Below are 13,741 nucleotides of genomic sequence, written 5' to 3'. Positions count from 1 at the left end.
CTCTGCTTTGGGGTGTTTGTTAAACCCATAGGGGCTGTTTGTGGGTGTGTTGGGGGACAGGGATGGGGTACGCCTGAGACACGCTGTGCATTGCAGGGTGTCCATAGCCCGTGAGGGTCTCCTGGGGTTTGTGGATCACTTACTCTCTGCCAGATATGGGAAGGTTGGGGGCGGGGGAGTTTGTCCCAACTGGCGTAAGTGTCAGGTGGCTTGACAGCACACTGGTGGGTCTGCTGCTCCATATCGATCGTGTAGAAGGTTGCAGCGTGCAGGGAGGGCCACAGGCTTGGGCAGCACAGGCCTTTGAATGAGACTCCTCCCTTCTTCATTCCAGGACTGTAAAACGTGCCATTGTCACCCAGGGACTGGCATTCGGGGTGGGTGGCAAGGCAGTCCCAATGACCAGAGGATTCAGGAAACTTCCCCTTTCCACACTGACTTTGGAAACACAGTATTTATAAACACTGAATTATTGTGGAAGGGGAACATTAAAATTGAAAGTCGAGGAGAAACCGCATTCCTGTTGCCATCTTATGCAATCCCTGAAATCATGGCTCTGTTCTCCCTTCATGTTCTTCATGAGCAGATGTGGCCTCAATATCATGGCAAAAAAGAGGTTCCATACTTGGAGTTCTTCAGCAGGCCACATGTCTCCTGTTTTAGGGGCTGCTAAGTCTTACTGAGTCATTGATTCACTCATCCTTTACCAAGGGCCCACTCCCCTGCAGGGGGTTGGGTGGGAGGGAGGGGGACACTAATGGAGGCCCTAGAAGAGCAGGGAGGGGTACAGACACATGTGATGAGTGCCCAGACCCCGTTGCTGTGGGGGCCGGGCTGGGAGTTCAGAGAAAGCCTCCTGGAAGGGATGATGTCTCAGCTGACTCCTGAAGGACAATAAGAAGTTTCTAAGCTGAGGAGCAGAGGGCCATTCTGGACAAAGGAACAGCGTGGGGAGAGGTGCGCTCTCATAGGCAATGAGATGCCGTTTAGTGCCGTGGTCTGTTGAGAGAGCGCTGAAGGCCAACCTCCCCATTTTTGCTGGCTGGTTGATCCTGAGTAAGTCCTTTCCTCTCCAAAACTCTGTCCCCATCTGAAAAGTGGGGCTGGTCCTTACAGCACCTCCATCCTAGGCTGGAGAAAGGAGCAAGGCTGTTCATGCATGTGCCCAGGACAGCAGCTTACGGCGCAGCCCTGAGCCCCCGCAGGTATAAGATTCTTTGTTTCATTCTGCTTAGGGTGCCCGTGGACCACCATTTCATGGATGGTGGAGAAGCTCTGGTCAGAGAGCTCGGTCACTTCCAGCTGGAAACACAGTGACTTTGGCAGTTGAACCAACTCAATACAAGATTCTCTACTCCCCCGCATCTCCTTCCCTCCAGGGTAAGCTAAGTTCCCAGAGGCTGTCTGACCCCCACAGCATCCTCTGGACCACAATAGACTTGTCATGCCAGTTTCTCCATCCCTGGTGTTTGTGCCATGGTTGGGCCCCAGGACACAAATGACCTGCTCCTGGGCTCTCCCTGGCACTGCTGAGGACCGACCACATTCTCTCAGGGGTTTTCACCTCTGCTGCAGGCCCCCAGCCTCCTTGGACTCCCCCAGCAGGCAGGCATCAAAGCCTGGCCACATGCTGGAGCTCACTGTAGATCCAGGAGACTTAAGGGACCTCCTGCACCCCCTGTGGGAGCAGAGGAATTGGGGTACAGGGTTAAGCTGAAGCCTCCTCTCTGCCTTGTCTGCAGGGACCCCTCTTTTGTCCTGGCTTCCATTAGGGATAGGGCAGAAGTCCCTGTGCTTTCAGACCCTCACAATCATCCTCCAGTGACCCCCCACCTCACCTCCAGTCTGGGTTCTGACCCCAAAGGTGGGTGACGGGGTGGGGCCCACTCTACCACCTAACTCTAGGCCTCCTGCCCCAGCCCCCAGGTCATTCCTCTTCCTCTCTGGGTGGTGGGGGAACTGCTCACATGGGCCCTTGAACACCAAATACCCTAGGACTCTCTCACTACTGTTTCTGTTTGGAGTCTAAGAAATCATCCCTGCCCACACCTGCAGTTGCTGCCTGAATGGTGGGGGGGCAGCAATGACAATGGGGATAAGCAGGAGTGAGAAGCCACAGCAAGCCCTCGACATCTCAAAATAGTATCCCATCCTGCCCCACCTGAGACATCTCACACACCTGGCACATTGGCTTGCATTTAACAACTATCTACCTGGTGACGGTAACTAGTCACCACCACTGCTTTGGGAGCGGTTGAGCCTGGTGGAGTCAGACTGACCTTGGGCACATTACCTAACCTCTCCATGACTCAGTTTCTTTGTCTGTAAAATGGGGGCGTTGCCAGGACCCACTTCAAAAGGTTGTAAGGATTGAAGGAGAGAATAAATATAAAGGTCTGAGAAGAGTGCTTGGCACGTGGGGGTTCCCCAGTGAACACTGGTCCATGGCAGTTTGCTGGGGTCAGGGGAGTGCATGAGGAGCCTCATGATTGACTGAAATGTTTCCCTATTGCACTTTGCTGTAGTCTCCAGATTCTTTTGCTATTATAAGCAACCCTGTGATGAACATCTCCATGCAGAGAACATTTGGTTTCTTTCAGATTATTTCCCTAGAAACTGAATTTCTGGGAACAGAATTACTGGTAGAAGGGGAAGGATATTTTAAGCGCTTTGTCACCCTGTGCCTAGTTGTTTTCTAGACAGGCTGCCGGGCTTCTGGAAGGTATCACTTCCTCGAAGCCAAGTGGGGGGAGCGTCCTGGAAGGGTTGTAAGGGGCGCTGCTGGCTAAGGCAGGGCATAGATGCAAGGAGAAGGGGCCACCAGCACTGTAGGATGGGCAGAGGGGACAGGGAAGAGATGGGAGTCTTTGAAAGGGCTGAGAAGGAGCCATCAGAGAAGGGAGAGCCTGTCACACATCCATGTCCTGAACCGTTCAGAGCAAGTAAGTCTCAACCTGAAGAGACCAGCGTGGCGATAACAGGGAGCTGAGCCCAGGATGCAGCACCTGATAACACCTGTCCTTGGGCATATGGCAAGCCTGCCTGAGCCTCAGTTTCCCCATCTGTAAAATAGGCATGACACTTGGCCTGCCTCACAGATCTTGAGTAATAGAAGAGATAGAATGAGTGATCGGAAATGACTTTGAGGATTGACGTGGGTGCCATGTGGTTTTTTCCATAAGCACCTACTGGTGTAAGTGGGCAGGGCTTTGGGGTTTTCTTCAGGTTTACCAAACGTTCTATAGTTTCAAGGAGAGGATTGGGCAAGCCATCCAGTCTCATGGGGGATTACTGGAGGGTTCGAGCAGCAAGGCAGGGGGAGCACAAACCTGGGACTGGGGCGAACTAAGTGTGAGCCAAAGTGCATGGGGGACGCCCGGCCTCCCCGAGAGCCGCTTTGTGTATAGGAAGGGATCAGGGTGGGCAGGGCATCTCCAGCTTTGCAGTTGGGCCAAACGGGGCTGTCTCAAGGCTCTACCACTTACCTGCTGTGAGTCACTGGGCAAGTGACTCAAGTTCTCTGGGCCCAGACTTCCTCTGTTAGCGCCTAGAAGATAACAACTCTATCGTATGTGTCCTACGGGTGCTATGAGAGTTCAGTATTGAGTGCCAGACGCATGAACACTATCATCACTTTTTTATTTGGCAATGCTCGTGCAGCCCCAGGAAATGGATGACATGGAGGCAAGGGAGGGGTTGAGTGGAAGTAGGGCTCCCCACACCTTCACTCCTTCAAGCAACAAGCCCAGTGCGCTGTAACATACCCAGCTCCCCTTACCAGCTGTGTGACCTGAGGCAGGTTTCTCACCTCTCTGTGCCTCAGTGTTCTCCATCACATGGGGAGAATCATAGCACTTACCCCGTGGGTTTTGCGTGTGGATTAACTGAGCTCAGACTCACAAAACGCTGAGACCCAGAGCGCAGGAGGTGCTCCGTGGATGGTGGCTATCGTTTGGCTGCTCTGAGGGCTTAGAGCACAGGCTTTGGACCAAGGCGACAAGGCAAGAACCCCATTCCTCTACCCACCAACTCTGCAACCTTGCTCAGGTCCCTTAATTCCACAAAGAGCTACTCCCCTCATCTGTCAAGATGTGGGTGGTGCCCACGTGGCAGTTCAAGCACCCCGGAAATGCTCAACATGATTGGAGACTGAGAGTCTTAAAGAGAACACCCATGAAAAAGGCCCGGACCCATGCCCTGCAGCCTCAGCCGTCCCCATCAGTGGGAGCACCTGTGACAAAGGGTCACACTCCCTCCCCACCGGCCACCCTATGCCAGGCCCTCACTCAGTACAATCTCACTGAGCCACGGAGGTGTAAGATCATGGAGAAGGGCCAGTGCTGACCACAAGCTGAGACTGTTCCTCGGCCGATCGCTGACACTCCTCGGCTCTGTAGCCTCCAGCATTGCTCCGGGGCCTGGCAGGTTACTTGCAAACTCCTCCAGCAGGCCCCTCACATTCTGGCTATGGAACCCCACTCTGTCTCCTCTCCCGCTGCATCCTCAGGCTCCTTTTGCTCCAGATGAACTAGACCTCCCTGCTCCAGAGCACAACCCACAGCTCAGGCTGCCCCCTCTGCCCAAAGAGACATCCCCCCTGCCAACATCCCCATTCCATTTCCACTCATTGCCCCAGGCCCAACTCAAAGGCCACCTGCTCCGCAGGGCTTCCCCTGATCCCCGGGGCCAGAAATGGTTCTGTGCCCACCATCGTCCACGTGGGAGCCAACAGCTGTTGTTTCCTATTTGAGTTTTGTTAGTGAGTGACCTAGGGGCATCACTGAATCACCCAGAGCCTCAGTTTCCTGGTCTGTGAAGTGGGACACCCGTGCTTGCCTTATAGCACCGCTGGGAAGGTTAACTAGAAAAAGGATGCCAAATAGCCCACTCAAGACCTAGCACATGAGCACCCGGTAAATGCTAGTTCTTGTCAATCATTTGCTCATTCACCAGTACAATGCCTGATGCCGGCTCTGTGCCAGGTCCCTCGCTTGACTGCTAGAGTGGTAGCCAACCATTCCCTCACTGAGCTCCCAGTGCGGTCCCAGCCTGTGACCCTCCAGCATTCAGGGATGCGTGTCCTGGGAGGTCCCTAATAAAAATCCCTCTGATGAGCCCAAGGCTTTCAGACCCTCACCATCTAGTTCCTACGTCACGAGCGAAAACTTAAAAGAGGCCAGTGGTTTATGACTATTACCTCTAGATCTCAACTAAGTCCCAGGGAGTTCTGGGGTGCCCTTCTTGGATAAATTTCACCTTCTCTGGTATGAAAATGAACGCAGTGTGTGTGCAAAACTCCTGCAGGAAGCCTCTGCCGAGTTCGCTGTGATGCTTGTTGTTGAAGGACAAAAGACCCCGCCACCACCCCTTCAAAGCTGATGCTGGTGTAGGCAAACCCTCTATGTTTGCTTCCAGAAAATTCTGAGAAGGGCATGAAAAAATAATTTCTTTCATGAGCAGAGGCCTGAAGTTTGGTCATTCCAGCATATCGGGTGGTATCAATTTGTGCTAGGAAACAAGGGTATATGAAGATGACGCTCTGAATGGCCTCTGGGTAGCTTGGTGTCCTGAAATGTCCACCTCATAGCTTATTTCAGAACAACCAGAAATTAGGCCTGGCTTGGAGAAGAGGGTCACCCCTGACTTTGACAAAAGCTTAAGGCAGGGGAAAGAGCCCTGGTGGGTTATGGCCGGCTCCTGGGGTACGAGAGAGCCTCTTCTCCTTTTGCTTCTCCTTTCTCTTCTCCTCCACTTCCTTTTCCCCATAAAGGAGTTTCAGTGACCCAGTTCCCAGGATGTAGGCGAAGCTGACACGTGGTGGTGATGGTTATGCTGCGTGGTTGGGCACAGCAGAGTAAGAACCTGGTTTCAGAGATCAGCCCAGACCCTCAACATACAGCCCCTCAACCTCCCTTTCTTGGGGACCCTGAGGAACAAAGCAGCCATGACCACACCCATTGCAAGAAACAAGGGAGGAGGAGGGGAAGCTTCCTTTCCCAGCCCCTTTCACTAGGCTCGTCCCCATTTTACAGATGAGGAGAGGGACTTGAGAAAGAGACGGAGTGTCTGAGACCCAACAGCAGGGGAATGAGGAAGACTCAAACCACACTCAGGGCTCCTGGTCCCAAATCTCCCGCTTTCTCCGTCCCCTCCCAGCACATGGCTAGTCTCAGAGGTGCTGGCTGAAATGGTCAGCGTCTCTCACTGCCCCTCCTGGGGCTCCTGTCCACGAGGTTCTTCTCGGCCTGCAGCAGGGAGGTGGAGATAGAAATAAAGCCAGCATGAGTCACCAACACAGCAGAAGGGCTGCCGGAGCGACAGGGAAGTGCTTCTGTTTCTGATGATCTGTGAATTGGGGAAGTCCAAACATGGCAGAATCACTCCTGAAACTGAGATTGATCGGGCTTTTCATTCTCACACACCTGACTGACTGAACACCTACTAGAAACTTGGACGGTGGGGCTGAAGATGAAAGATCCAGTGCGTGCCTTTCGTCTGGGAGGTAGACAAGTCAATGGATAGTTAACCCAAGGAGGTCAGTGCCTCAGCGGAGGGGCTATAGGAGCTGGGAGGGGATCAGCAATCCTGGGAAGCCTCAGAGGTAGCTTCCCATGGGAGGCGATGCTTGAGCAGAACCTTGAAAGAGAAGTAGAAGTTGAGCAGCAACGAAGAACATAAAGACTCCAGCAACGGGACATGTGCAAAGGCACAGATGTAAATGACAGCAGGTGCTGTGCGCACGTGGTTCTGTGTGGTCGTCGGTACCATACGCAGTAGACGGTAATGGGGAAGAGCTCTGACACTCATTACCTGTAGTCCTCACAGCAGTCCTGTGAGGTTGCTGTTATAAACTTATTTCAGAAGAGAAAACTGAGGTTCAGAGAGGGCCTGAGCAAGGCTTCCTATAGAGAGAGTAGCACTGAAACTGGATCCGGACCGTGAGTGGCCGGATAGGTTTTAACACCCTCAACGTGAAAAGATGGGATTCAGATTCTAGAAGTATTATTAGTCGGGATACTGTTGACTGCCAGGAGCAGAAACCCAGTTAAAAGAGGCTGTGTGGGTGGGTGGTGCCTGGGTGGCTCAGTCGGTTAAATGTCCAACTCTCGATTTTGGCTCAGATCATGATCTCAGGGTCCTGAGATCAAACCCCACATCAGGCTCTGCACTGGGCGTGGAGCCTGCTTAAGATTCTCTCTCTCCCTCTGCTCCTCCCCCCCCCCCACACACACTCATGCACATGCCAGCTCGCTCACTCTCTCAAAAAATACATTAATTAAATAAATAAATAAATAAATAAATAAAAGAGGCTGGGATTGGTGGAGGTGGGGAATTGACTCATAAAACTGAAGAAAACAAGGGTAGCTTCAAGCATGGCTCGATCCAAATGTGCAAATGTCATCAGAAGTTTGTCCTTCTCCAGCTTTCAACTCAGTTTTACACTGTGTTGACTTCATTCTCAGAGTCTCCCTGTGGTGCCACCAGCAGCTCCAAGTTTACATCTTTCCATCTTAGCAACTCCAGTGGAAAATGTGTCCCTTTCCTACTGTTCCAACAAAAAAGTTTCAGGCTTTCATTGGCTGGGTGGGTCATGAGTTTACCTCTGTACCCACCCCAGGAACCAGGGCAAAGAATAAGAAGTCAACCCCACCTCGCTCACATGGGCAAAGAGTGAGGAAGGCTGGCTCCCAAAGAGTCAAAGTGCTATTACCAAGAGAAGGGGAATAGATGATGGGAAGGTGAAAATGACAGGTGTTTACCATAAGCACTTACTGTGTGGCAGACACATATTATGTGTTCTGGAGAACCCCGCTTCAAGATTTAAGGCTCAGGGCAGGATGGGCCATGGGGCTATGAAGGGGGTCAAGGAATATTAAACCTACTGGTATCTCTAGACTCTGTAATGTAATAGCGTCTACACAGTATTGGAATTTAGCTTAATGTCTCATCCCAACTTACATTTAGCATGGATGGCAAGCTAAGTAAATGAGGAGGGCTCCATGCCACTAGACTTTATTATATTAAATATGCATGTTAAAATTATTTTATAAGAGGCTAGAAATTCCACAAGGTAAGAAGGAAGGAGAATGAGGGTGGGGAAAGGGCAATCTAAAGCAAAGCAAGAAAAGATAGGAAAATTTAGAAAAGGTAGGGTGAATATAAAACACAAAACCACACTGAAAAAATTAGTTAAAATATATCAGTAATCACAATATGTGTAAATGGAATAAAATGTCCAAGTAAGAAAAACAAAGGCCATCAGATATGATTTTTTAAAAATCCAAACAAATGTCTTTACAAGAAATAGACTTAAGGAAACAAAAATGTTGAAAGTTATACTTTCAAAAATACAGTATGCTAGACAAATAGTAACAAAAGGAAATTTGGGTAGCTACATTAAATCAGACAAAGTGAATCTTAAGCAAAACATTTTACTAAAGATAAAGATCATCACCATATTTTGAAAAAGATTCTATTTACTGGAACAATAATAATTCTAAACACATACGTACCCAATAAACTATCTTTTAAAAATATATGAAATAAATTTGAAAGAACTACAAAGAGAAATCAATCACAAACATCATAAACAATATTAAGAGTTTAGAGAGGATATTATTTTAGATGTTACAGAGATTAAGAAAGGTAATAAGAATGCTGTAATCAATTCTATGCCCCAAACAAGGGAAAACTCAGATAAAGGGAAAAATTTCTAGCGAAAGAGAACTTGTCAAAACTGACTTACAATGAAACAGAAAACTGGAATGGTCCTGTAACAATTAAAAATAAATAAAACGAGGGGCGCCTGGGTAGCTCAGTCATTAAACGTCTGCCTTTAGCTCAGGTCATGATCCCAGAGTCCTGGGATGGAGCCCCACATCGGGCTCCCTGCTCTGCAGGAAGCCTGCTTCTCCCTCTCCCACTCCCCTTGCTTGTGTTCCCTCTCTCACTGTCTCTCTCTCTCTCTGTCAAATAAACAAATAAATCTTTTTAAAAAAATTAAAAACATAAAAATAAATAAAATGAATGAAACACCAGTAGTACTTGGTTTTGCAAAGGAGTTCTACCAAATACTCTAGGAATAGATCATAGATCATTCCACTTCTGCACAAACTCTATCAGAGGAGAAAAAAAGGGAAACTCTCCTATTCATTTGATGAGGCCATTATTGTGTAAATTCAAAAACAAGTATGAGAAGGGAAATGATTAAAAAAAAAATGGAAAACAACTCAGATGTCCATCAACAGGTGAATGGATAAATAAATTGGAGTATTTTCACATAATGAAATACTTTACAGCAGTGAAAATGAACTACAGGTACATGCGTCAGCACAGTTTAATCTCAAAAATACAGCGTTCAACAACAACAAAAGGTAGCTACAGAAAAAAATCATAAAACATGGTTTTACTTATATAAAAGGAAAATCTAAATTTTAAATACTTTCAATTTGTAGTTTTAATCCTTTGGATTTTTCTGGTTGTTTTTTTTTTTTTACAAGTGGTGAATTTTTTTTAAATCCAGAGTAAATTATAGTTATTACATAAATTAATGCTTATTACCTAACTGTTAATGATTGAGATGTATGCTGAGAGATTAGGTATGCCAAAAACCACTAACTGCATTAAATAATCAAAATTTTAGTATCTGAAACTGTATTAACTGATAAATAAGCCAATATTTTTCTCTTTTTAAAGATTTATTTATTTATTAGAGAGAGAGAGAGAGAGAGCGTGCTCAAGCAGGGAGAGGGGCAGAGGGAGAGAGAATCCTCAAGCAGACTCCCCTCTGAACGTGGAGCCTGTCTCAGGTTGGGGCTGGATCCTGGGACCCCGAGATCAGGACCTGAGCCAAAACCAAGAGTCGGATACTTAACTAAGCCACCGAGGCACTCCAATAAGCTAGTATTTTTCAAGCTTCTATATGCACTCAAAATGTCAAATAGGTGGCAGGTCCTCCCAGGCATGTTAAACTTGTGTTTGCAGTTATAAAATATTGTAAAAGTTGTTTTGTTTATAGGTGCAAAGTGTTGTAGAGGGTTGTTATGATCGTGAAGTACAGAAGGTTGGTTGTGTTTACAGTTATAAACTGTTGTAGAAGGTTGTTTTGCTGAATATATTATTACTGGAAATAGTCAACCTCAAATAATACTCTGTGTTGTTGTATTAGACAAAAGTCTTTTTTTTCTTTGTAAAGAGAGAGTGACAGCAGTGGGGGAGGGGCAGAAGGAGAATGAGAGAGAGAATCCCAAGACCCTAAATCATGACCCTGAAATCATGACCTGAGCGGAAACCAAGAGTCGGATGCCTAACCAACTATACCACCCAAGTGCCCCTGGATAAAAGTCTTGGTTGGAAGTGATAGTAATTCAGTTGGATAGCCATCAATTGCCTTTGTGCTCCTAGCTTCTCTGCCTCATAAGAAAGATGCAGTAGTCATGGGAAGGACTCTCTTTCTTCTGGGTTGAGTTCTGAACTCACCTCTCAAGCAGTCACTGTTGCCACATGGAGAGGTGAATCCAAAAGCATCCTCTAGGGAATGGGGCCCGATGATGCTGTGGGGACTGAATGGTTGCCAAAGGAAGGCGTTTGGGGCAGAGAAATCACATTTATCCATCAAGGTTCATTTCAAGATGATTGTCATCCATGAACAGCCTCGTTCCAGACAGACAATCCAGATTTAGCCCCCATTTGGAAAATGACAATATTGCTGAAATAATTGTTATTTTGTAAAAAGAATAAAGCTGTAATTTGCAGCCCCCCACCTCTGCCAAAATAATAATAAATAAATAAATAAATAAATACAGGCAGAACACCACAATATGATGTTTCAGGATACCTAAGTATTTGCTAAAACAAGTCAGGTACGGGTAAATTCTGTCCCTTAACCTGAGAGGTGGTTATGCTGGTATCCATTTTAGTATTCCTTAGTAGTCTTTAAACCATGCATATTTGACTTTTATATAGTCTCTTTGAATGTATGATGTATTTCATTTAAAAATATTTAATGACAGAATCAATATGTAACAAAAAGATATGTCTGAGTAGAGGAGTTATTTGAGATGTTTATCTTCTTTGTTTTGTTAATCTCTATGTCCTGAATTTTTTATAAGGAACATGTGGTATTTCCATAATAATATTATTTTAAGTCACCTGTAAGCTCTTTACAAGGGAGCTGGTTATTTCCTAGCCAAAGCCAGCTTTTCTTTGATGATGTCAGTGAAAGTCGCTTGACCAGAGCTGCATGTGGAATGTTAACCCAAGGGTAGATACCTGCCTGCCTGGGCAAATATGTACACTGCTAGCATGGAGAATGGGGCCTCTGAAGTGCCAGGGGTATAACCTTGAGGTCCAGGTGAGGGCACGTGTTCTGGGGAGGGAAGGGCTGGCCAAACCTCCAGGGAGAGCTTGGGCCACTCACAGCCTTCAGCAGTGGCTAAGCTGGAGCGTACCTATGCACTGAGCAAAGCTTGGGTGTCGGGGGCTTCTCTCATCTGTGTCTTACAAAGTCAGGCATCCAAATCCACAACCCCCATCTATCTAACAGATGCTAAAGGGAAGCTCGATGCTCTTACCTCTCTCTATGTAGAAAGGAGGAGGAGCAGGGAGTTTGATTCCTCTGGCAGCCAGATTACCTTAACAGATGATAGGGGGAGCTGAGGCCAGGTGTGATCTTCAGAGGACATCCCAAGGAACCGCACGGGGTCTCAGGGCCAAGCAGCGGGTGGCTCCCAGCTTGAAACTGACGAGGAAAGCTACCACTCCAGCCTAGGCAGGGAAGCCAGAAAGTAGGTAGCGTTCGTGGCTTTAGACATAGCTGAAGCCAGATTTTGTCCTGCCCTGGGGCTGCAGAGACCCCAGACAGAGTCTCTAGGGCCACCATGCAGTACTCAGCTTCTTCTGTGTTTGGGCTAAGGGGAAGCTGGGATGGGTCGGGGACTTGGAACGGCACTCCGCAAACCAGGGCCGCTTGCACATTGCCTTCCCCATCCAGTCCAGCCCGTAGTCTTCTCCCACCTGCATTATATGCACTTGAAGCTCTACACCAACTCGCTGTTTTCACTGAAATACATGAGGAAACTTTATATTGTCCCCATAAATGGAAACACAGTATCACTGGTGGAAAACAGAACCCATGAGCACAGATACAATGACACAAAACAATGTCATCAAAGTCTGACCAGACCCAATTGCCTGATTAAAGCTCTGAGCCTGCCTCCTGTTCTTTGTTCTAAAGGGAGATCTGCAGGTGGTGCGTGCTGCAAACACAGGAGCGCCACCCTGAGCCTTTCCCTCTGACTTGAAATAAGCGTGATAAAGGAATTCTTACTCACTGAAAGTAGCTCCAGAGAAGAACAGGTCTGCCATCCGCACCTTAGCAGGCAACAGCGCAAAGGAACTCTGTATGCCCAGAAGGGAGGGAAATCCTCTTCTTGCTAAAAATATATGCCAAATACTTTGTTAAAAACTTTCCTACCAAGCTTTTGGCTAACTCAGTCTTCAGTGATCTATTCTTTGATCAGATCGACCCAACAGACCTTAGCTGAGGAACTACTATATACCAGCGATAATTTCCAGGGGCTAGCGCCTTCGGGGAGCACACATTCTGATGGAGACAGATGCGCTCACAACTGATTCTAATGCAAGGCTGAATAAATCTGTGTGTCTTCTCCCAGCCTCCCTCCAACCCATGCAAGGCATACCGCCGATGTTCTGGAATCATTTCACTAAGAGTGAGAAACAGCAAATATTAATTGGGCTCCTATTGCGAGCCAAGCAAGGCGTGGGATACTTTTGTACCTATTTTATAACACTTAATCCTTCCAAGAATTGGAAAGGTGGCTGTTTTTTCCTCCACTTGGGGTTCAGAGGAGTTGAGGGGTGCACGGCATGCTGGAAGCAGGCCTGAGATCTGAAAGCTCTCCTGAATGCTCTCCTCCATGGGTTGAGGGAAGAAGTCCCTGCTGCATGTGGGCTGCCCTGCTGGCCAAGGAAAGGCCCCCCACCCACCCTTCCCCAGGCTGGCATAGAAGAAGCAAAGGCCAGAGGTGGGCCCTAGGCCCTCTGGCCTTGCTCCGTGGTCACCTCAGCCCTGACCTCTGCTTGTGTCTCCCCAGGAAGCCAGCGCTATCCTGCACTGTGTACTCCAGCAACCTTCTAAGCTGCTGCAAGAGTCTGTGGGGGCTTAGGTTCCTCCAGAGACACATGAGAGGCCCCTCAGAGGAGCAACCAGGCGAGCCACTGTCTGAGGAGCCACTGAGGACACCACCCCAGGAAGCGGTGAGGACTCTGCCCTCCGAGGCTGTCTAGACCCGGCCCAGGACACAGAAGACACTGCTTCTGGTCACCAAGATTTGACTCCTGGAGCCCAAAGGAGGTCCCAGAAGCCCCCAGAGCCACCCTAGCCTGAGTCTAGGGACTCCCGGAGCACACAGCAGGGTACTGGGGTCCTCGGGTCTAGTGCGGCAGCCTGTTCTATGCTCAGCATCCCCAGCAGATGTTCAGAACTCTCCTGGGCCTGGGTCCGCTGAATCCCACGGGGTCAAAGCTCACGTTGGTGCTGGCCCTGAGTCGTGAGCAGAGATGGCTGGGCATGGCAGATGTGTGCACAGATGTGTGCGTGGAGTTGTACACACAGGAATGCGCAGGCCCTCTGAGCACAGCAGAGGGTGTTGCCATAAAGAGTTAGCCTCTCACTCTCTCACAGGTTCTGTAGGATGAAGGGAAGGAAAGGTGAGGGAAG

At 48.4% G+C, this 13,741-nt stretch overlaps 1 protein-coding gene across 1 annotated transcript in view; it reads left to right on the top strand.

Annotated features, from left to right (window-relative positions):
- Nucleotides 1-13,308, top strand: part of HRH2 (histamine receptor H2) — a 30,075-nt gene extending 16,767 nt beyond the window's left edge. Inside the window, exon 2 of the mRNA XM_021698517.2 lies at nucleotides 13,116-13,308. Coding sequence (XP_021554192.2) covers nucleotides 13,116-13,308 — 193 coding nt within the window. The remainder of the gene's footprint in view (nucleotides 1-13,115) is intronic.
- The last annotated feature ends 433 nt before the right edge of the window (nucleotides 13,309-13,741 follow it).

The sequence above is a fragment of the Neomonachus schauinslandi genome, chromosome 7 (genome assembly GCF_002201575.2).
Source record: "Neomonachus schauinslandi chromosome 7, ASM220157v2, whole genome shotgun sequence".
Lineage (NCBI taxonomy): Eukaryota > Metazoa > Chordata > Mammalia > Carnivora > Phocidae > Neomonachus > Neomonachus schauinslandi.
Note: the sequence above shows the minus strand (reverse complement) of the source record. Positions and strands in the feature narration are given on the sequence as shown.